The following is a 22,709-nucleotide window of genomic DNA, read 5'->3' on the forward strand; positions in this document are numbered from 1 at the left end:
CATTTTCTTCTAATGCCTCAGAGTAAAACAGTACTACATTTTAAAACAGCTTAATTATTTTTGTAGTTGTGGTTTTACATGTATTTCTTGTTCAGGGAAACGAGCATTATTTTAGCCCCACCACAACTGTGAGGTAGATAAGCTAGATAATGGTTCCAGGGTCACATACAAGCTTTACAGATACAGAACAAGCTTTACAGGGTTGATCATGTTCCTCCCCCCGGCAAGATCCAGGCCCACTGCCCTAGTTCATTTACCTTCTGTCTTTCCACAACAATCCATGGCTAGTTTATGCATGAAAGGTCATTGCTTTCCTTGCTTCTCCTGGTCACACAGGAACCAGTTTACCTACTATATGTCAATGTGATACCAAGTGTGATGCAGTAGTTAGAGAGTGGACTGGGTTTTTGTTGTTAACTGCCTTTGAGTCAGTCCTGAACATGGAGACATTGTAGATGAGACATCTACAAGACTAATGGCGTCCATCCATCTAGGATGTGATCTTCCCTTTACCTTTCCTAACATTATGTCTTTCCAATGAGTTGTACCTTCTCATGATGTGGCTGAAGTATGATAATCTTGATTATCAGACTGGGATGGGGAGAAAAATTCACTGATGATTATAGGACAGTCACTTGAGTCTGTCAAAGAGTTTGTTAAGATTAGTGAAGGGGTGACCTGCGCTATTCCAATGGCATGTGTGCCCCATTCAAGCCTATGAGGCTTGAATACATGCGAGCCTTGTTTCGCAGGGGTGGTGGTGTCTGGAACTGTACTATGCTGGCTCTTGCAAACTACATTACAGTAGTCCTTACGTTTTACCTTCACACTGAGACTGCGGTTTGGTTTAGACTTACCTTGCAGATTTCACTTTGGAAAGCTTAGGCCACTGTTTTTCTCAAATAATTATCAATGGAATAATTTTGTGTAGAAAATTCGGCCTTGAATATCTGTGGAGGGGTGACCTGCATTATTTCAGTGGTGCGCTGCCCAAGCCACGCACACGGGCGCGACCCCATTCAAGCCTATGAGGCTTTAATAGCATGAGCGTCCATTTTTGCAAGGGGGGTCTGGAACGGTTCCCCTGCAAAAACGGAGGGCCAACTGTAGTTGCAATAGCTAAGAGCTTTCTCTTGGCACATCCTTCTTACTCAGGCCTTCAGAAATTCACGGCAGATAAGAGTCAGCAAGTAGTCAGATACAGTAGAAGGCAACTTCTTGTGTGGTGGTGGCTAAGCAGGTTGAGACTTTATTGGAGGAAACAGATTTCTGGGTCCATTTCAGTCTGGCTCAGGCTTGGATTCATACTGAAACAGTCTTGGTCACCCGACTGATGACTTGCTCCTAGGGAAGATGGTGATGGAGAATGCAACCCTGTTGATCCTCCTAACCTCTCAGAAGATAGAGATACCATTCCCCATGGTATCCTACTGAAGTGACTGCAAGAAGGTAGTAGGAGGCATATGCCAGATCCACATCAAGCAAGCACACGCATAGTGCTTCATCCACACAGTTTCCTATCCTCTCCCTGTCTGTTACTTGTCAGGCTAATATCCATGTCTTTTGAATACATGAATACCCAGTCCTTGTCCCTTGTCCCCATGTTCTTCAAACAAAAAGCTAAAGAACTATGTTTGACTCTATGCCTAAATCTCCAGTTCAGGAAACTAGGCTTGTAGAACAATCTGAAGACACATACACCATCCCTCCATTTGCAACTTTGATATTTGTTGATATTCACAAATTTGATTAATATGTTCTCTCTAGGAATATCTATGTCCTCTAGTGCAACTCTAGGTCAACTTTAACTAAAAGTTGCACGAAAGACCTAGAGATTCCTAGAGAGAACACTCCAGTAGCATTTGCTCCTCCAGTGCAGTTCTATGGTCAGTGTCTGTTGGACATTGACCATAGAGTTGCACTAGAGGACCTAGAGATTCCTAGAGAGGTGTCCTCTCAGGTAAAAACATGGTGTATTTGTTATTTGCAGTTTTTCCAATTCATGGGGGTCTTGTGCCCCTAAGCCTACCGAATATGAAGGGACAAGTGTATATGCAAAGACTTATTCTAACTATGCCGAGGGTGAGTGACAAGGTGCCAGTTGGCTTACACATACCTCCATACTTATATTTCCTGCTGGCAAGAGGAAAACATCTATGTATTTCTGCTTCCCTTAAAAAAAAGTTTCAACTCCCAATATGTCCTATCCTGCCTTCTCTGTGTATTTGAATCTCAGCATATGTACAGAGCATACCCAGTTTCCAAAGAAATCTTGTAGCACCTTTGAAGGAATGCATTGATGAAGTAGACTCAAGTCTATGAAAGCTATGTACCAGTTCTTTCTTTCAGTAAATCTCAAAGGGTAAAGATTCTTTTGCATACTGATTTCCAGACTAACACAGCTATGTCTTTGAATTATACAAATTTTTAAAGAACATTTTCACACTGTTTCCCAGCTGAAAAATTCCCCAAAAGTGGCTTACATATTCATCTGAAAACAGACGACCTACCTTCAGGCATATGTGCAAAACAAAGGATTGGGGGTAGGAAGAGGGGAGAAAAGCAAACTCAGGTAAAAATTCTTAAAGAGTAATAGCTGGAATGAAAGCAATTCAAGAAGAGGAGCAGTTGGCTGTTTATTCAGCAAAACCGATGGAATGATCTTGGTTCCCATCCCTCTCTTTTGAAATATAGCACTTTAGATTGGAATAAAAGCTTTGCATACAACATCTTCTAACCTAGAGCAACTCTGTAAGTATACTGTTCCAATTTCCAATGATGGTTCTGACTAAAAAAGAATAGCTTGTCAAAGTTATTTAGTGAGAAGAGATCAGAGTCATACTTCCTAAATCTTAGCACAGTCTCTTGGCCATTAAACGCACCAGCTCACCCTTTACCCACTTACCCTCACCAGATTTAAGCACTCTGATAGTGTTTTCCATCCCAGGGAAACAGTTTCTGGAAAAAGTGGCAAAATGTAGGCTGACAATTTTGGGTGCATCCTGGAATGCAGAGATCCCCCTTTGGGACTCTGATAGGTGTGTGCGCAGCAGATCTGTTACTCAGTGTGAATACATGTTGCTTGCTTCTGCTTATGTAGCTGAACCAAGCAAAAATGTAAATCAAGCAGAAATTACAATGCTTATGCAAATAAACTAGGCATTATAAAATGCCTCGAGTCTCTGAAATGCTCTCTCCTCAAGGAAGCCAGACCCAAGTGGAGTGTGCCTGGAACTTCTGGCCACTTTGGGGAAGTGGGGTGCTCAACACAAAAGAGTCAGAGGTGAGCTGGCAGTGGGATTTTGTGCCAAGCTGACATCAGTTTCAGAACTGTCTATCTCGCCTGCCAATCTGATCTCCATGTTTTAGACCGCGGCTGCATTTTGCTTCCCTCCCTTCCTCTCTCTTGGCGCTGAACCCCAACATCTGGAGAACTTTTGGCAAAGGAAACTTGCCTTCTCTGTCCCAGCTGTGGGTGCTGGGCATACATATGGTTAACGGCAGCTGTGTTCCCATCTGAGGGAGGGGGCCCAATATGCACAGTGTCTGCCCCCTTTCTTTCCCTCTTTCTGTCTCCCTCTTGGCTTCCCAGAAACGTCTTTTCTGCCTAGAAGTTGAGATCTGAAGGCTAGAGAAGCAGGGCTGCCAGCTTTTCCTCCTCTTTACTCCATTAGCAGAGTGGTAGTGGTGGTGGCAGCAGAAAAAGTGTTTGTTCAGAAGAGGGTGATGCTCTAGAAGACCAAGGCAAAAGCAAGCTGTGGCTCTGGCAGCCTGTAGTCCTGCCCCAAAGGTAGGTACCAGCCAGTTGGGCAGAGCTCTGGGATCAATGCTTAGGAGGGCTGTGGGGGATATTGTGTGTGAGCACAAAGAATTGGGATTGATTACCTGTGTTGGCTCAGATGTGGGGAGTAGCTGGGGTTTAACATCCCAAGGCTGTCTAGGAATCTTCCTTTCCTCAGGAAGGCACTGGGAACCTCAGGTTAAGATGCTTTATATTTGGGGCAGGGAAGGGTAAGTAGGGGCCACAATCTGCCATGTGAGGTGTCCCCCCCATTACAGCAGGTGTGGACAGCTTGTGGCCTTCCACATGCGTGGGACAGAAACCAGTGTGAGATGATGAGACAGAGCAATGGACTCAAACTAGAGGAAAAGAGATTCCCTCTACATAGGAGAACTGAAGGTAAGAGTTTGACAGTGAAATCTGCTGCCTTGGAGTGTAGTGGAATCTCCTCTTTAGAGGTTTTTAAAGAGAGGCTGGATGGCCATCTGTCAAGAGAGCTTTGATTGTGCAGGAGTAGCTAGGGTTTTAGGAGGGGGGTCCAGACTAAGTGCCACCATTATAATGGGGCTTGGGTGCAGCAGCGCAGCAGCACACACCATTCATTTTCTAATGGAAGAGGGGGGGCCGGACCCCAAGAACCCCCCCCCCTTGGCTACGTCCCTGGATTGTGTCTTCCTGCATGACAGAATGGGTTGGATGGGATGGCTCTTGCAGTCTCTCCAATTCTAGATTCTATGAGTTACAAGAGTTATATCTGCCTGTAGAACAGGGAGGTTGCTTTTGCCTCTCAACTCTTGCTGTCCACTGCTGCTTAGAACGGTCTGTACAAAGTCACAAACTCCTAGCTCCCTACAAGATATCTTTGCATACTGATCTTCCAAACTAACATGGCTATATGTTTGAAAACATTCCTAAAGATAAATGTTTTTCTCCCTTATTAAGCAGGAGTTCTTTTCTTTTTCTTTTTTTACTGTAGGCAAGCCCTCATCCTTATATAAACTCGTTTCTTAGGGAAATGTCAGCTGGGGACAAGCTCTACAGGCCAGTCTTGAGTGAAGCACCATTGCCCTGGAACAGGAAATCAGAACAGTGATTCTCCCTGAGTCCTATGTCTACTGGCATAATTGTCAGTAGCAGCTTTTCAGTAATTCCCTGCACTTTGCTGTGAACAATTGTGGACCACCTTAGTTTTCTGCTCCAAGAATTTTCCTTCCTTTATCCTTGTATCCTGTCCAAGGTTTGCAGCAGTAAGATGCATAGGATCGCTAATCCTGTCCCCTCACCCTGCAAGTCCTCTCAGTGAAATGAACTCTAAGTACAGTATTGGGGTCTCTACAGCTGAGGGAACATTTTCCAGAATATGACAGCTCCACATTCCCAGGCGTTACTGGCTGCTATATCAGGCCTGAGAGATGGGGTGGCCAAAGTGACGGAAAAAACAAACGTGTCTCATAACACACATCCCGGTTGTGGTTCTGCTCCCGCCTTCAATATACAAGCCTGTGTTTTGTCCAGTTATGTGTCTGTCTCTCTGGATGTGCAAATACGCTTGCTCCCAAACAGATCCAAGCTCCTTTCTTGTATAGTTCAGCAGAGATTTTGTTATAATAAGAATAACAGGTGTTAATGGGATGACATACTCATTCAGATTTCTGTTCGTCACATTCCAGCATTTTAAAGCATGTAACTTTATGAACAGCTAAAAATAGATTAACTCACTCACAAAATAAAATATGGTCATATTAGAAGGATTCAAACATTTGAATAGCCTAAAATAGCCTAGCAGTGCAAGAAAATTATACGGCCTGTCCCAAAATGCGTATGCGCGTTCATTCCATGAGAATATTCCCAAAGGCCCTTTGACCACAAATCTTAGGAGGCTCGCCCAGTATTCCTTGAGCTTGCTTCATGGCCTTGGCTAATGATAGAACAAAGGCAGGGCATATTTTCACATACGTTTTTATACTCGCATGCAAACTGACATGGACAGAGCTAATGGACTGCTGCAGCAAGCAACCAAAAAACACCCAGGAGGAGGTGACTCAGGGCAATATACCAGTACTGTTGTATACACAGAGTGGTTTTCTCTTCAAAACCTTCCTTAGTCTTCAACCACCCATGTCTGTGTCTCTAATTTAGATGAGAACAGTATGAAGATTCAGGTCCCCTTGGGACTCTTCTTGCTTGGTTGGTCCACATTAAAAGCTGAGCTATACTTTATATTGGAAACACAAGTCTGGAAATCTCCATTGCAAAATGGTAGTGAGGGGACAATTTGTAAGGGGGATGAATGGGTAAGGAGATATTCAATTCTCCATGCTACCTGATATTTTCTACTTGTAACACTTCCCAGTTTCTTAGCAATGTTAAACACTATATCACATAATACTTGCTTTGGGAAAAACTAGTGCCCTTGGTGGCTTGGGATCATGGGAGTTATAGTGTAGATTGCCTCAGATAGTAAGCTGATTGTCCATAAATGGATTTCAACCCTGCTGATGTTTGACTGTTTTCTAAGGATGACTAATAGCCCTTGAAAGCCAGCATGGTATAGTGGTTTGAGTGTTGAATTACAACTCTGGAGACCAGAGTTTGATTCCCTGCTTGGCTATGGAAATCCACTAGGTGCCCTTAGATAAGTCACATACTCTCAGCCCCAAAAACCTCACTATAGGGTTGGATATGACTTGAAGGCACACAACAATGACAACAACTAGTAACCCTCACTATTGGACTACAGTGATAGGGACATGTTTAATCCAGTGCCATCCACTTCCCTTCATTTACAGAGCTATCAAAGCACAAAGTGCACATTATCAGGGACCAACAGTTGGCATACCTCCCTGGTGCCTGTCCACTTTGTGTTCTGAGATACATGTACCTACCCTTCATGTTTAAATGACCATCAGGAAAATTACCGCTGGAGCCAGCCTGCTGTGCAAAGAGGTGAGTGGCTCTTGGGCATTCCACTTTGGTTGGTATAAATGTTTGTTGCTCTGAAAGATTATATCCAGGTCATTTTCTGCCTGGCTGTCAGGGTCAGTCAATTCCTCCCTTCTTCCTGAGACTCAGATCTATTTCACACCACACAATTATAGCAGTTTGAGACCACTTTAACTGGCATGTCTCCATTCTACAGCGTTTGTAATTTCACAAGGTATTTAGAATTCTTTGACAGGAAGCTCTGGTGCACACACAGCCCATTAAAAACCCAAAGATTCCATAGGATGGAGTCAAGGCAGATAAGTATGATCAGGCTGCTATTATTATATAGTGTGAAAGATACTTCAGAAGAATGGTGAGCAAGTGGAATGTTCTCCTGGCCCATCCCCTTCCACATGTCTTTGCCTCCAACATTTCAACTTGTCTGACTTTCTCTTCTTCTTCCTCTTCAATAGGGCCCAAAGCAATGAAGGGCCCACTGGTACTCTGTGCCCTTTTGCTCATCTGCCTGCTCTTCCAGGCTCATTGCAATGAGAGTGATATGGAAGGGAGGCCTGGAACAGCAACACAACCACCACCCCAGTATCACACTTCCAGGTGAGTCATGATGGTGATGATGAAGAAACCAACAACAAGCAGCAGCTTTGTCTTTGAGCTTGGGCAAACTATCATGGAGAGTGCTGCTTGGCTTGCCTGCAGGGACCCTGATTAGAGATACAAAGACCCTGGGCAGAAAGTCGATGTGGTGTAGTGGTTTGAGCACTGGAATATGACTCTGGAGAACAGAGTTCAAATCCCTGTCCAGGTATGGAAACCCATTCATTGACCTTGGCCAAGTCACACTCTCTCAGCCTCAGAGGGAGGCAAAGTCAGACCTCCTCTGAAGAAATCTTGCCTAGAAAATCCTAGGATGGGTTGCCATGAGTCAGAAATGACTTGAAGGCACACAGCAACAACACCAGAATGGTTATATGTCTCGAGCATAGAGGTTAAAGAAGTAACTTCATGGTGTACTGCAATGTCCAATTAACTACATTAATGTGCATCTTATGTGCACAGTTAATGCACAATTAACTCTATTGGCCTGCCCCACTTTAAATGAACCCAAGGGCTGCTTGGGTGATAATGGTTCTGGAGGAAGCATAAATGATTGCAAATAGTTGTATTGGGGCATAAAATTAAGGTTACTTTAACCTGAGTGAGCATTCCAACTATGTAACTCTGTGATGCAAAAAGCCATGTTTTCTAAGATCCCCTTCCACCATACACTGTGACCACCTCTGTACCACTTCAAAGTTTCATCTAGTCTGAAACTAGATGAAACTGGCCTGGTCATTGCAAAAGTGTTTTGGGATAGAGGTATCTTTTGATAGACACCCAGAATGAGGCTAACCCAAAACATTTTGCTGCCTGAAGCAGAGCAACAAATTTCTTCCCTCAAATTATCCAGTAACAATGCACATTAAGTAAAACCAACCAAGTTCTTTTAGCACCTGGGACAGGCAATCCCATAAGTACCTTGCCCCACACAAGGACACAATAACCTCTAGTTAAGTAACAGACCAGCCCTAAATGCCCTAAAGGTACCAGGTGCCATCTGATTTTGGAAGCAAAACAGGGTTAGCTCTGGTCAGTACTTGGATAAAAGACCACCAATGAGTACCAGGTGCTGCAGGGTATATTTCAGGGGGGAAGTAACTGGCAAAACCATATCTGAGGATTCCTTGCCTAAGAAAACCCTATAAAATTCATAAGGTGAAAGATGATATGAAGGTGCATGCACACACATATAACACATCATTTGTTGTCCATTCAGGATGGCAAAAAACTGCTCTCTGTTTCTTTACTTCATTATGCCTCATGGTGGATTCTAGCCTGACTTGCTTTGGTGAAGGAGATTGTTCTACAAATTTCCTCCAGTGGGGAAAAAAACCCAGAAAGACCCCTGCCCCTAGATTTATTCAACAGTCATAGTTGTCTGGTCCAGATTTTTTTTTTAACCATCACACTCATTTTCATCTAATAGACAAGAGATGATTGTTTAAACATGGCTGCACCTTTGAAGATGGCTGAATTGCTGAGTGAGCAAGTGGGTGCTGGTTCCAATGAGACAGTTTTCATATTTGAAATATTAGTGAAATTCATAGCCCATGTAATGTTTTACATACTGAAATCACATCTCTCTCTCTCTTTCTCCCATTCCCCTGCTGAGACTGCAAATCATCTTGCCAGTTTAGGATTTCAGACAGAAGTCTCCGTAGGAATTATGGGGCCCCATCTTAGAGCACAAGGAGAGGGAAACACTGAAAAACACCTTGCCAAAGTGGTGCACCTTCTTCCTTCATTAATGCAGTTGTGGCAGTTACAGAACTAGGTGGCTGTGTCAGCTAGTTCTCAGAGCTGTGAAAATTTTGCCCAGTCTTCCAGATAGATTATCTGTTGTTTCTGTAACAGACCAATTTTGTTCACCCAAATCTGGCACCCGTCAGCAACAGTCTGCTGCAAGTGATGAGAAAGTAAGCCATTGTGCCTATTTAATGGGTACAGCTGGAGGGCATATCTGTTTCACTTACAGATGCATAAGTACAAAGTGAGCTGACTGACATAAACCCAGTGCTGACATGTGCAGAGTGAATTCAGTTGCTATAGCACTTCTCAAATGTTTGGGGGGCAGCCTTCACACCCCATATGTCTGATTTGCTTTATTTAGAGGATTAGGATTTTCTGGAATTCTCTTCAGTCCAGTTGGCCTGTTCAAAGCAGTGCTCCATCCAAACTCCACCAAACACTTCCCCTTACCCACACTGGATGGAGCTAGGCAAGGAATGGAAATTCATACCCTCCACTTGCCCCAAATTGGCAGTGAGAGTTCTGATTAATCCCCTATTGTCCCACTCCTTCAACTGCTTTTAAAATGTTCCACTTTCTCTTTTCTGCTCCTACTCGCCCCCCCATCAACTGCTATAAACTGAGTTCAACATGCAGACGTTATTTGCACTCAGTGGGGAGAGAGCATGGTGGGCATACTCTTGCCCTTTCCAGTAGGCTCAGTCAAAGGTAAGCTGCTGCAGTCTCTCATGTTTTGTTTCACATTAGTAACTTTTGCCATCATGACCACATTCTGATGTTGTTTGGACACACGTATCCTTGTTTTCATGCACGAAGTGTTGAAGAGTATGGAAACTGCATCAGCACATGAGCTGACTGGGATCAGGAGGGGGCCCAGGATATGCACAGCTGGCTTTCAGCCCTGCTATAAATTTGGAACAAATGTTCACTCAGCCCAGGTGAAGGCCTAGACATGCCTTTTATCAGAAGCCAGGGAGAGTAGAACAAGAGAATGCAGAGAAATTGGTTGTTTGCTTGTAACTGATAAAGAAGATCTATCGCAGTGTTTCAATGAGGCTTTCAATAATTCATGTCAGCTTGTTCTACCCTTTCTTCCATGTATTTTTCTGAATTTGGGGTCACAAAAAATGGGATTATCCAATAGAATAATAAAAAAATAGGATTATCTCTTAAAATGAAGGGAGTAAGGTTGCCAGAGAGAAAACTAGAGAATTTCCTTAATAGTAGGATAAACAAAGGAATTTCAGCAGATGTCACTCATCGTGCAGCCAGGGAAAAGCAACACCTGTAGAGATTCCCTCATCTATACAGCCGTTAAAGGGACATGAGGCATCTCCAATTTTCAGTCTGGCAACCCTAGAAGGGAGTTATGTGGTTACTGGGTTCCAATTCCTCTCTCCTCCTCCCAGACCCATGACCCAGCCTATCTGTGCTCTTCCTGCCATCCAGGGCTGAAAATGACTATGAGAAATACAGCAAGCGGTCTAGAGGTTCTACGTGCGTGCGCTGCTGTGATCCTCCTGAGGGTTTTGCAGCATATCCGATGTACCAGCCTTTGCCTCAGATCAACATTACTATCCTGAAAGGTAAGGGGGCACGGATTCCACCTCTGTGGACTCATGGAATCATAAGTAAACAGGAAGCTGGGCTTCAGAAGTTCTACTTGCTCTTCCAGCTGGAGCAGGGTGACCAGATGTCATAACTGCAAAAGAGGACAAGGCACTGCAAAATGTAGGACATCCAAGAAAACTGGAGGACATTACAAAATAAAAGCTTGAAACACTTGCATAGTCACACTTCTTAGACATGATAAAAAAGGAGGACATTTTGGAAATTCCTCCTGGACAGGAGGTTGAAATGTAGGGCATGTCCTGGAAAAGGAGGACATCTGGTCACCCTGAGCTGAAGATCTTCTTTGTTGGGGAAACAGCTGCTGTTCCTGCCTGGTTGTTCATTCACCCAAGGCCTGGAATCAGTGGATAAGTGAGATCATTGGGTTTTAATCTAGATATGTGTAATCATGTCCAGCTATGTGAGTGAGTCCATGATGAATAGCCCTCTTGTGGACTCCTTACTGGGAGTGGGGCCTGGTGAAGGCAATGTAATAGTGGCACTTGTTGGAGCCAACTGGCTCTGGGGAGAGCCATTTTACTTTCCTGCACAGTCCCCAATGTAATGTTGCTCTTAGCCACTGTGGGAAATTAAAATGATGTCTCCCAGCTGAGTTTAACAAAAGCCCTTCTGGAAAATCAAACCAAAGGCTTTTCTCATTCAGCATCCTGTTTTATACAGTAGTCAGCAAAGTGCATTTGGATACGAGGGCAATAGCTCTCACCTACTGTTCTCTGGTGTAGTGGTTTGAACACTGGACTGTGTCTCTGGAGACCAGGGTTCGATTCCCACTCAGCTACCAACCCCATTGGATGGCTTTGGGAAAGTCACTCTCTCAGCCTCAGGGGAAGCCAATGGCAAACCTCCTCTGAACAAATCTTGACAAGAAAACCCCATGATAGGTTTGACTTAGGTTCACCACAAGTCAGAAATTATGTGAATGCAAACAACACACTATTTTTTCTGTGAGTCTTTTGGTCTGTGTGGCCATGAAAAACCCACAGAAAACTATGAATGCCAGTCATGAAAGCCTTCGACTTCACAAAACACACACACAGTTTCCTAGCAATTGGTGTCCAGAGTCTGCTTCCTCAGATCCTAGAGTAGTATGTAATAGCAGTCACTGACAATCTCTTTCTCCATGAATGATTTGTCTAATCTTGTTTTACAGCCATCTATAATGGTGGCCATCACCTTATGTAATGACATCAAGCTTAAGTGCCTGTGCTGTTTTTAACACTAGAACATTAATTAAAACTATTGGTGGTCCAAGCTCGGCTTCTGTAATGGGCTCTTGCTGCAACAATGGAACTCTTGCAGCAGTTTGAGCTTATTGCATGCTGCATACATTCTAATATCTTACAGATGAAATGTTGGACACATATGGCCAGGCAATATCAGTGTGGGCAAGATGGCCAAAGTTATTAAAGAGAAAGAATACCAAAACTAGGAGAGGTTGTAACATATTGCTTTTGACTGAGGTTACAGGGAAGGAAAAGATTCCACCTCCTCTTTCTCACTGATTTCTCACTTTGAATTCATTTTGTAGCAACCCAAGTAAGGTGAGGACAGAGGAGAAAGTGAGAAGAGGAAGGAGGAACTGGAACATTTTAAAGCATCTGAAAAAAGTGGGATGACAAAGGATTAATCAGGATGTCCCTGCCAAATGGGAACAGTTGCAGTGTATGATGCAGATGTTGAGACTGCACACTATAAAACCCATACTTTTGGAAAGAACACCACCATAGCTTCTCTTGCCAGTTCCTCCCTGGAGTCCTGTTGTCTTTCCCCACCTGCTGTGAAACATGCCTGGGGTCCCCCTTTCGTACACTACGTAAATCCTGTTTGTTGTTATAGCAGATGGGGGAAAGGGTGAACAACAGAGCCAAAGGAAGAATGGGTGGGAAAAGTTGCAGCTGCCTTTACTTCTAATGCTTCAGAAAATTTAAAGGCACACAGGCGGGCGGAGTCCCTGGCAACTATGTGTCCTGTGCAAGGTAGAATCATGACTGAGTTTCTAGTTTTTTGCATTCTCTAAAGTGCCCTCTGTCCCAACCAAACTGTATGCATTTAGCAGGGAGCAAGAATAGGGTGGGATTATAGAAGAAGGGGTGAGTTTGCTTTCAGTCTCCTTGTTCTGGTCATAGGGTGGGGTGGATATCTTTGGATGAACCTTTGGGTTCTTTAGATTCCAGAGGGGCCTGCTTGGGATAAAATGTATGAGCTAAATAAATTTCCTGGCCTGAGGCACTGTTATTATAATTTTATCCAAGCCGCTTCCTTAACTGCCAAACTAGTCTTGAGTCAAACCCAGGACTGCAGAGGTTGCATTAGGACATGGCCTGATTGGGCTGGAAGAATGTGAAAGATGGAGAAATTGTGTCATCAAAGTAGGCCCAATATTGCTGAATCCTTAAAATCTTCTCAATATATTTCAGAGATGGGTGTAGCTGAAAAATTGTGTGTGTCTGTGTGTATAAGGTTCTTTCCCTTGGCTAAGGAGATTACCGCACAGTTCTTCAATAGTGGGATAGAATCAGGATTGACACTGTAATTGATGGATCTTATCGTACCACATCATGGCCAGGCGGTAGGTATCCTGTAGTCAATCTGTGCTTCTGGCGCTGCTTTTAATGAATGAGAAATTCCAGTGAATAGCTGTCAATCCTGCTGTTAACCCATTCTTGAAGTATGTGCTATCGGTCATTGAGGGTAAATCAGAGAGCAAGGGCATTTAAAGGGGTTTGACTGTACCCCCCTTCCCAATGAAATCAAGACTTCTTAGTGCTGAGGAGGCAACCCTTTCATCAGGGGCAGGAACAAGAGGATTTAAAGGGGTATGACTGCACACACTCCCATGCCCAGCCCTTTCATTTGGGACAGGAATAATGGGATTTAAATAAGTAAGACTTTACTTACTTAATCTTGGATAAGTAATGGAATGGTAGTGTGATAAGATCCATAGCCAAGCTGTTATCAGTTCACAATTGTGTGGTAATGTGAAAAGAATTGTTGTTATTTTGGATGTTTAACAAATCACAACAGCATTGGGAGGAAGGCTTAGTGCGACAATTTCCTAAGTATTCTTTCCCAATACTGTACCTGATATTCTAAAGTCAACAAAACTAACCTTTTAATATTTTGGATTAATTCAGATTACATTTCTATATCATATATTTCATTTAAGCAGAAGCCTCTTACCTTGCCTTCAGATTTGCTCCAGATAAAATTCAGTGGCAATTCTATTTAATACAGAAGACAATTTGTCAGGTGATTTTACTTTCTGTAGTGAATAAATGAATCATTCTAGTGCCTGCCACGAAATTCATTCCACTTGGCAACATTATTTTCACCAAAAGGGTAAGCATAATGCTTACTAAAATGCTCAACCAGAAGGTGACAGGACTGGACTGACTGGATCATTCTAATTCCAGACTTCTCTCCACAAGAGCAGAGGAGGGAAGGATATGATCATTTTATCTCCTGATAAATTATATCAGAAGTTTCCAACCTGGGGTGCCTGCATCCCCAGGGGTGCAAAATGGAATTTCAGAGGGTGTGACAAATAGTGGCTTGTTTTCTTGGGTGATGAGTTATGAGTATAAATTTGAATAAATTAGAATCTAATTGCTAAGTTTAGATTTGCATTTTATACTCTGAGTTAAAAACTATTTTTTTAAGTTCAATTTGTTCACTCTCAGTATTATATATGGTTCAAAAATTAGAAATTAGACTTTTTAATCTTCAAATGTGATAATTGTAGCGGGTGTGAACATCAGTCAAACATTTCCTAGGGATGTAGGGCATAGAAAAGGTTGGGAACCACTGAATTATATTAAAATGTATCAGCTGCTTTTTTTTTTTTTTTAGTCAAAAGGGCTTTCTTTCTAGATCACCCCATTGGCTATCTCTCTTGAACTGAACACATAGGCTGGGATTGCTGAGGTGAGACTGACTTATGACCTCTTTATTACTCAGGTGAGAAAGGAGACCGTGGTGATCGTGGCCTCCAAGGAAAGTTGGGCAAGGCTGGTTCTGTAGGGAGAAAGGGCCAGATGGGCCTCAAGGGAGAAAAAGGCAGCATGGGAGCTCCAGGGGAGCGGTACAAGAGCAACTATGCTGCCTTTTCAGTGGGCCGAAGGAAACCACTGCACAGCAATGATTATTACCAGACACTCATCTTTGACACCGAATATGTGAACCTCTACAGCCATTTCAACATGTTCATGGGCAAGTTCTACTGCTATGTGCCAGGTGTGTATTTCTTCAGCCTCAACGTGCATACCTGGAATCAGAAGGAGACCTACCTTCACATAATGCATAATGGGGCAGAAGCAGCCATCTTGTACGCACAGGCCAGTGACCGAAGCATCATGCAGAGCCAGAGCCTTATGCTGGAGCTACAGGACCAGGATGAAATCTGGGTACGGCTCTTCAAGGGTGAGCGTGACAATGCCGTTTTTAGTGATGAATACGATACATATGTTACCTTCAGTGGATACCTAGTTAAGCCTAGTTCTGAGCCATGAATCTGCAGGCAGATGGACTAAATACTATTAAGAACTTTACCTTGCTCCATACCTTTCTGTGTACTGTTTTGTAACACTACCTTTCTTGCCAGGAGCAGACTCTAGCTTTGAAGACACTTGTAGTACTTGGATTTTTATCAACATCAAATCATGGCCTCATTTTCCTTTGAAAAACATTCTCATTTACATTCTCTGATCTTCCTATCCAGTCATTCAACCATTGGTTGCATTACTTATTACTTTGATTACTAGGGCTGTCAAAGTGAAAACTGGAGACATCTCCTGTTCTTTTAATGATTGTGTAGAAGAGGGAATTTCAGCAGGTGGTGCTTGCTACCTAGTTGTTGACATCCAATGCTTGCTGAGATGCCCTCTTGTAGACAATCATTAAAGGTAAAGGAGCCATCTCCAGTTTTCAGTCTGGCAGCTCAAAAACTTGTTACTGTTATTACAGTCCAGAAAATAACTTGCTGAATATTTACCATAATTACTAAGACATTACCATTACTCAGTGGAGTCACAATGGGGTGCGGGGAATGCTGACCACACTGGGTGACACAGTTAGAGGAGTGACACTAAAATGATTTACAATACATCAACCCACTTCTTACGACCTGGGAGAACCTGGTCTACCCCTACCCAAGTGGGCCTGATGTACTACCATAACATTGATCTCATAGCTGGGTACAACATTCTGGCTGAAGCCTTTGGTCACATAGAGCCATTTATCTTTGGAGTGGGGCATGGCTGGGAACGCAGCAATGGTGGCCCTGAAGAGGATAATGTTTTCTTTCTCCTCAGGGCCCCTGTTGCCTCCCTGACAGAGCCCCACTCACAAAGTAGTCCTGAAGTCAAGTGGCTCTACTTTCTTCTCTTCGGGGCTGCCACTATCTCCCCAGCCAAGCCCCACTCACAAATTTGCTCTGAAGTCAAATGGCTCAATGTCTATCAGGCACTCAACCACAAGATAAACATTGAGGAGGTAGCGTGATCTAACTACCTCTCTGGTGGGAAGAAGTGGTGTAGACTGGACCCACTTATTTATGTATCTGCATGTAGGCATGACAAGGATCTTCATTTTAGTCAGTTGCAATTGGGAGGGGGCACTGGAGATGCCTAAGGCACACTAGGGCTGGGGAAGGGGGTGGACAATAAGACAAAATATATTGCAAATCTGGGATTTGGGGGTAGATTTTTTTCATGGGGGAATAACACTGGGTGACACCAACCCTAGTGACACCACTGCTGTTACTACTGTACCATTGAAAAATACCAGAAAATGCTCTCTGGGTTTTCCTACCTCTAATCATCACAATTCTGAGTGGACTACCCTGTTAGAGCTGTCCCTCTCCATTAATCACACAGGCACAGCATTGCAGACCAGTGGGTGTCATGTGTATTGTTCACAGGTACTTTGGGCAGGTGCATTGAAGTAGTTGCTCAGTTTATCTTCATTTTTCATCTCTCTCTCTCTCCTGAGGAATTTCTCTGAATCTCATGCTTGAGCTGGTCTCTGTGTGCAGATAAACACCCTTCCTCCTCTAAATACTATCTCAGAGCTCACATCAATTCAGTGGTCCATGTGCACATCCTGCATCACTGTTTGGAGTAGTCAGCCTGGCAAGTCAGCCTCCCCATCCGTACTCCATGCACTCACAGTTTCTCTTTCTTTTTCTTGCAGAAGCAACCACCTCTTTCCTTAGGATAGGAAAAAAGAGTAAAGGGCAGCTAACTTCTTAATTTCCAACTAACCTGGATCTCCAGTACATCTCACCCTTACAGCGTGCATTCTCCGTCTCTCTTTGTTGCTGAGTCTTCTACTCCTCACTATATGTACAACATCCTACAATTAAGGGTTACTTTTACTCTGAAAAATATGTTAAAGCAATATAGCTGTTCCTATTACAAACAAAACAGTTACACTGTTCCAGCACACCATTTCAAATCTGCTTTCTCCCTAATTCCCCTCTATGCTATCTAGAAAGACATTATGTAAAAATTCTGCTTTTACCCAGTGCTCCCAAGACCTACTGAGGTTGGCATCAGAGAGGCCTCTGGGTTGATGTCTCTCCACTTTCTTCACCTTGTGCAGGAGGTTAACAATCTGTTCTCACCCAGTCCTCCCAGCAGTCAGCATAGTCACTAATGGAGAGCCACCTAGTACCTTGAAGTGCCCCTTGAGAGAAAAGAGGTGAGTGGCTAGGGAGGGAAAAATTGCCAGGGCCTGGACCTCTGGGAGCATGTATGGTGAATATATACACTGCATTTCAAAGATACAAATTTTGATGTCTCAACAGACCAGAAGGTGGCTCCAATATCTTTCTAATCTGAGCATAACCAAGTCTTCTGTAACTTTGTAGGAAGATTTAGTGAGAGTGCCCAATCACCTATCTTGCCTCAGTCCAGCTCTGAGGACTTGTCCATACTAGGAACAAAAGTCCAAATGGACTTCCTGACCTGTTCTGCCCCAGAGCCACCCTACTACCTGTTTCTTCACAGGGACATCAAGTAGTTGTCTACATGTGTCTGTGTATCTGGATGTGCTTTGGTCTACCACCACTGCCTTTTCTGTAGTTGCTTGATCTGACATCCGTAATGAAATACAAGATCACAGTGGCACCGAGGAGGGAAAATCTTTTTGTAACCATTCCAGGCCAGGAATCTGCCCTGCCTTCTCAACCCACCCCCTGAATCCAGGGTGGATCCATTGTCCACTAGAGTTTCTTTCAAACTCTTCAGAAAACTAAGTTTTTAAACCCCAGGTTAAGATGGTATGCCACAAAAATGGTGCAGATAGGGCCCTACATCATGTGACCTTGTCACTCCAGATTCAGGGATAATGTCGCATATGTGGCCTTATCATGCCAGATTTGGGGCAGGAGTCCCTTGTGGGGACAAGCCCTTAGTGGCCTTGGCTCAGCAAAGAGTCTCTGGTAACAGCAAAGTTTCCCTTTTATTCGTAGAGGGATCACTGCTGTTATGCCAGGTTTCTGCACACAAATAGCAGGGTTTTCTTACTCCTGTCTTGAGGGGGTTGGCTTTCAGATGTTGCAGTTGGGAAGCTAGGTTCCTGCTTCCCTCTAGCAGGCGAGATTTACCATGGGCTGGATGAGGTCCAAAAAGAATGGTCCCCCTCCTCCCTGATGTACATACCTACTCATCTTGTATAATCGTCTTACTAATTATAGACCTCAATAGTGCATAACCCCCATACCCTACTCACCAAGATAGTCTGGAAACTAAAGGACTGCTTGCTGTAATGGAGGATTTTCCCATCTTATTGGAGAGATGGGCCATTAAATGGCAATTTACTTCAGATGCTTCCTCTTCTGTTTATGTCTCCTGTTTTGACCTGTGAGATCCTAATAGCCTAGCTCTAATGGCAACTTTCACCAAGTACTATCTCTCATGATTGGGATTACCAGGACAGGGCTATTCCAAGGCCTGAGATTTATGGGTCAAAACCTGAGGCCAAGGGACAACCTGGTTATGACACAAGTGGCAGCCCCTAGTAATGTCAGTATGCAAGATACACTAAACCAGGGGTAGGCAACCTGCGGCCCGCGGGCTGGATGCGGCCCGGCGAGGCCTTGGGACCGGCCCCAGCACGGTCCAGCCACCGATTGCCGCCGGGGCCTTTGGCCTCTCACGCGCAGGGGCAAGGGGAGCAATTGTCTATAGACGCCTCAGAAACATGCATTTATATGAACATTTTGAAAAAAATCAGCAATTTTTTTTTGCGTGTCCTCCACTTTTTTTTAAAAAAGTGTCCACCATTTGAAAATGTTGTCCTACATTTGTCCCGGTTTATTTATTTATTTAAATTTTTCAAAAATTATTTAATTATTTATTTTTTGGCTTCGGCCCCCCCAGTTGTCTGAGGGACAGCAACCCGGCCCCCGGATCAAAACGGTTGCCTACCCCTGCACTAAACATTAATCACAGTTACCTAGAGTAGGTCTTTCAAACATAAAACACCAAGTCTAACAAATGAGGGAAATAAGCATACACACATTTTTCAAAATGGTGCTCTTGCTCAGAGATTCCTCCCCCCTGCCCTGAGCATCAGAGAAGAAAGGCCAGGTCCTGAGATCTGGGAACCCTACCCATAGTGCAAGCTGGAGTCCCAGTTCCTTGCATTGGGCTCTAGATACTATAGATGAGGGGAACAGAACTCAAATGCTGTTATGGGTTGGACTCTTATGGTAGGCAGGTGTGGGGAATCTTCTTGCTAGGAAGGAATCACTTGCAATGTCATGCCTTCCTTGACTATTGTAGAAAAGTGTTGTCAGGGTCTTTGGTGCTAAAACTCTTTTGTGTCAATGAATGGTGGATGTCCCAAAATACAAACAAGCAAGAAACAAAAGTTTATATTGTTTCTTTGGACTACTCCCAGCCAGCATGGCCTTTATAGGATTAAATAGGTATACATATACTGTAGGTAGGAGCCCTGGTGGCGCAGTGGTTAAATGCAAGTACTGCAGCCACTCATTCACAAACCACAAAGTTGTAAGTTCAATTTCAGCCAGGAGCTCAGGGTTGCCTGTACTGTCCAACTCCTCCTGATCTTGTCTGATTTTATTGATACCAAAATGTGCCTAGGTGCAGCCGGGCCATGATATGTGCCCCTGTTCACACCCCAGTGATCCCTGTTGGATCGGTCCAGCCACTGTAGCTGTCTCTGCCTTCAGATGCCAGGACTGTCTCAGTGAGCACTTAAGGATGGACTAGGTGTAATGCCATTCAGTAATGGTGTGAATGTTCAAATACTAGTAAACAGCAGATTTGGAACGCCTGATCCAATCAAAGCCCTGATGATAGGTGGACAGGAGGATTTAACATTTCACCTCCTAATTCCTCCCTGCCCCACCCTGCCAAAGACCTAATCCTTATCAGGGCCCCACCAGCTGTTCTTTGCTCTGAGTTTGAAATGTTTAGATTGCTACAAAACAGGGGAACAAGTGCATATTTTCCATTTTCTAGCAGCCCCCATCCCTTCCTCTTTGCTAAACAGGAAGCAGCCATGTCCTGCAGGCATCCAGAACCATTATCACTGCTGCTCAGAGTCTGGAAAAGCAAGTGGTGTGTGTGTACACACACATGCACTATGGTACTCATGAATTCTGCCTTTGCATTCAACATACAAAAGCAATTAGACTCACTAGCCAGGCTCTTGGTAAACCTTCTTATTCTGCTTTTTCTCCCTCATATATAGAAACTGAAGTCATTTGGCTCAGAGGACAGTTAGAGTTTCTTTTTATAGGCTCCCCTTTTTGCACAAATGCACCTTCCTTCCAAGCATGGCTCACAGTTTCTGAAAGGTCTGCTCTCTTGTGTCGGAAGGGTGTTCTTTTATCCATGAGCAAAGGAAATCCCAATTACTTTCCAAGTAAACCTCTGGCATAGTGGGGAAATTAGCCAAGGTATCCTGGAAACCCTGCTTTCAAAATAAAAATAAATTACAATTCATACTCCTTTTTCCTTCTCAAATCATAAAAAAGGAGTTAGTAGTCAGATCTTTGTCAAAGATGCAGTTTTGTAATTTGGTTGTTCTGCTTTAATGTTCTCAGACCCCTTTCCTGCTACTTAATTCCACGTCTTCCAACATTTCACAGATGAAAACTGGGGCAGGAGTGGTTAAGCAACAATAGGGCATGGTCAAGATGATAAATATTATTAATTAGGAAGGAGAACACAAACTATGAAAGGCTGTAGCAGTTTCCTTTTTCATGATCCTAGACAGTCCCATTTCTGGTGGGTAGTTTCAGCTTCCTAAAGGAAAGGAGCCAGTTTTAAAGGATTAGGTCCCTTTTAGGCTGCACTTTAACCATGGACTTGGAATGCCTTGTTCACTGAATTTAAGGGGGAACTAGACATCTTTGTCTTTAATACACAGACCTGTCTCTTCCCCCCCCCTTGTTTCTTCTGTCTTTTATTTTCTTACCAGAGAAAATCTATTAAGTAAAAAAGAAAAAGAAAAAAATAGTAGCTACTCAGTGCTTTTGTTTTTTTAATCACCCCACTCATAGAGACCACAGTTCTGAATGGGCTACATGAAAAGGTCTCAGTAATCTGCTACCTTTGCTGCTACTTCTTCAAGGCTGCTCACCTAGAAATTTCTTACATGAGGCAAAACAGCAATGACCTAAAAGTGGCTCAGATTGCTAGGTGGGCAAAGTTTCCATGGTCCTCAGGAGATCTCATCTCTTGTTCTGAGCTGTGCTTGCTAGCAGATGCTGGCTAACAGCTATGGAAAACTAGCTACTTCAAAGCAGCAATCTTCTTACATATTGTTTTTCTTACCCAAGTGTAAAGAAGGAACATGCATAGGGCTGCAAGTAATGACTACTCATATCTGCCAGTCGGATATAGATTGAGAAACCACTGCAAAATCGCACCTTTCACCAATCACATGTGCTCACATGTGACAGCATACCTAGGATTTGTGTGTATGTTTTGGGAACATGCAGGGAAAGTGCAATGTCGGAAAAAGTATGTACCTTACAAGCAACATTCATATAATCAATTCTTACCACTAAAATTCCTGAGCATACCATCCAGGTCCCATTCAGTGATTATTCTTGGTGCCTCTTTAGCCTTTCATGTCATGTTTTAAGAGTCACCAATCTCAGAAGAAGGATGCCAGCTTTTACTGTAAACATATCCAATCCAACCACTCCTTAAACCCAAGTAAAACATTGCCAAAGGATTTTTCATTATTTACATCTAATAAAGCATGCAATCAAGTTATGTTTGAAGGAGCCTCTGGTAATTAATAATGTACTTGGAACATGCAGATTAGGTAGGGCTTGAACTAAAGATGGCTGCAGAGGATGCTGTTATCGCCAGTGTTTTATACAAGTGTATGTGCAATCCAGGCTCTCGGGACACACACACAGCTTGTCCCCAGATCATATCTGAGTGTGTTTAATCTTCCTATAAAGCCTGTCTTTCAGCTTCCTTCACCCAGCAATAAAGTTCCCATGGAGACATAAAAAATAAATACGTTCCTCTCTGGGAGCTATTGTATGAATTTAAAGAGATTACGCCAACTCAAATCTAGGCCTCCTTTTGTAAAAACAAACTACGCCAATTTGGGTGGGAGAGTCTTTGAAAGCCCCAATCTAAATGGCAGGAGGTTCCCAGGGTGGTGTTCAAACATGGCCACACACCTGAGTATCCCAAGTCCTGGGGCCAATCCCATGAAGGAAAAAATTGCACATAAATGTACAGTGGTTGCTCCACATTTGCTGGGGTTAGGGGTGAAGGACCACCATGAATGTGGAAAAAACGCAAATAAAAAAAGATTTATTTTTACCTAAGAGAACACCTCTCTAGGAATCTCCAGGCCCTCCAGTGCAACTCTAAGGCCAACATCTCCCAGGACTTGATCAGAGAATCATGCTGAAGGACCAACAAATGCCTAGAGAAGTGGTTTCTCTAGGAACGTCTCAGTTCTCCAGCATGATTCTATGATTAACTTCCAGCAGAATTGT

General features: G+C 43.5%; 1 protein-coding gene across 1 annotated transcript; it reads left to right on the forward strand.

The window, feature by feature from the left end:
• Window positions 1–3,636: 3,636 nt before the first annotated feature.
• Window positions 3,637–18,824, forward strand: C1QTNF1 (C1q and TNF related 1). Its single transcript, XM_042452613.1, has 4 exons — window positions 3,637–3,790; window positions 7,180–7,321; window positions 10,523–10,659; window positions 14,663–18,824. Exons 2-4 carry the CDS (start codon window positions 7,191–7,193, stop codon window positions 15,211–15,213), a joined length of 819 nt encoding a protein of 272 aa, XP_042308547.1. The 5' UTR covers window positions 3,637–3,790; window positions 7,180–7,190; the 3' UTR covers window positions 15,214–18,824.
• The last annotated feature ends 3,885 nt before the right edge of the window (window positions 18,825–22,709 follow it).

This window comes from Sceloporus undulatus, chromosome 2 (assembly GCF_019175285.1).
Source record: "Sceloporus undulatus isolate JIND9_A2432 ecotype Alabama chromosome 2, SceUnd_v1.1, whole genome shotgun sequence".
In the NCBI taxonomy this organism is placed as follows: Eukaryota; Metazoa; Chordata; class Lepidosauria; order Squamata; family Phrynosomatidae; genus Sceloporus; species Sceloporus undulatus.

Coding starts and splice junctions, on each gene's coding strand:
- C1QTNF1 (XM_042452613.1), top strand. CDS start 7,191: ATGAAGGGCCCACTGGTACTCTGTGCCCTTTTGCTCATCTGCCTGCTC. Junction 7,322..10,522: donor CCCCAGTATCACACTTCCAG/GTGAGTCATGAT, acceptor CCTGCCATCCAG/GGCTGAAAATGACTATGAGA. Junction 10,660..14,662: donor CAACATTACTATCCTGAAAG/GTAAGGGGGCAC, acceptor TTTATTACTCAG/GTGAGAAAGGAGACCGTGGT.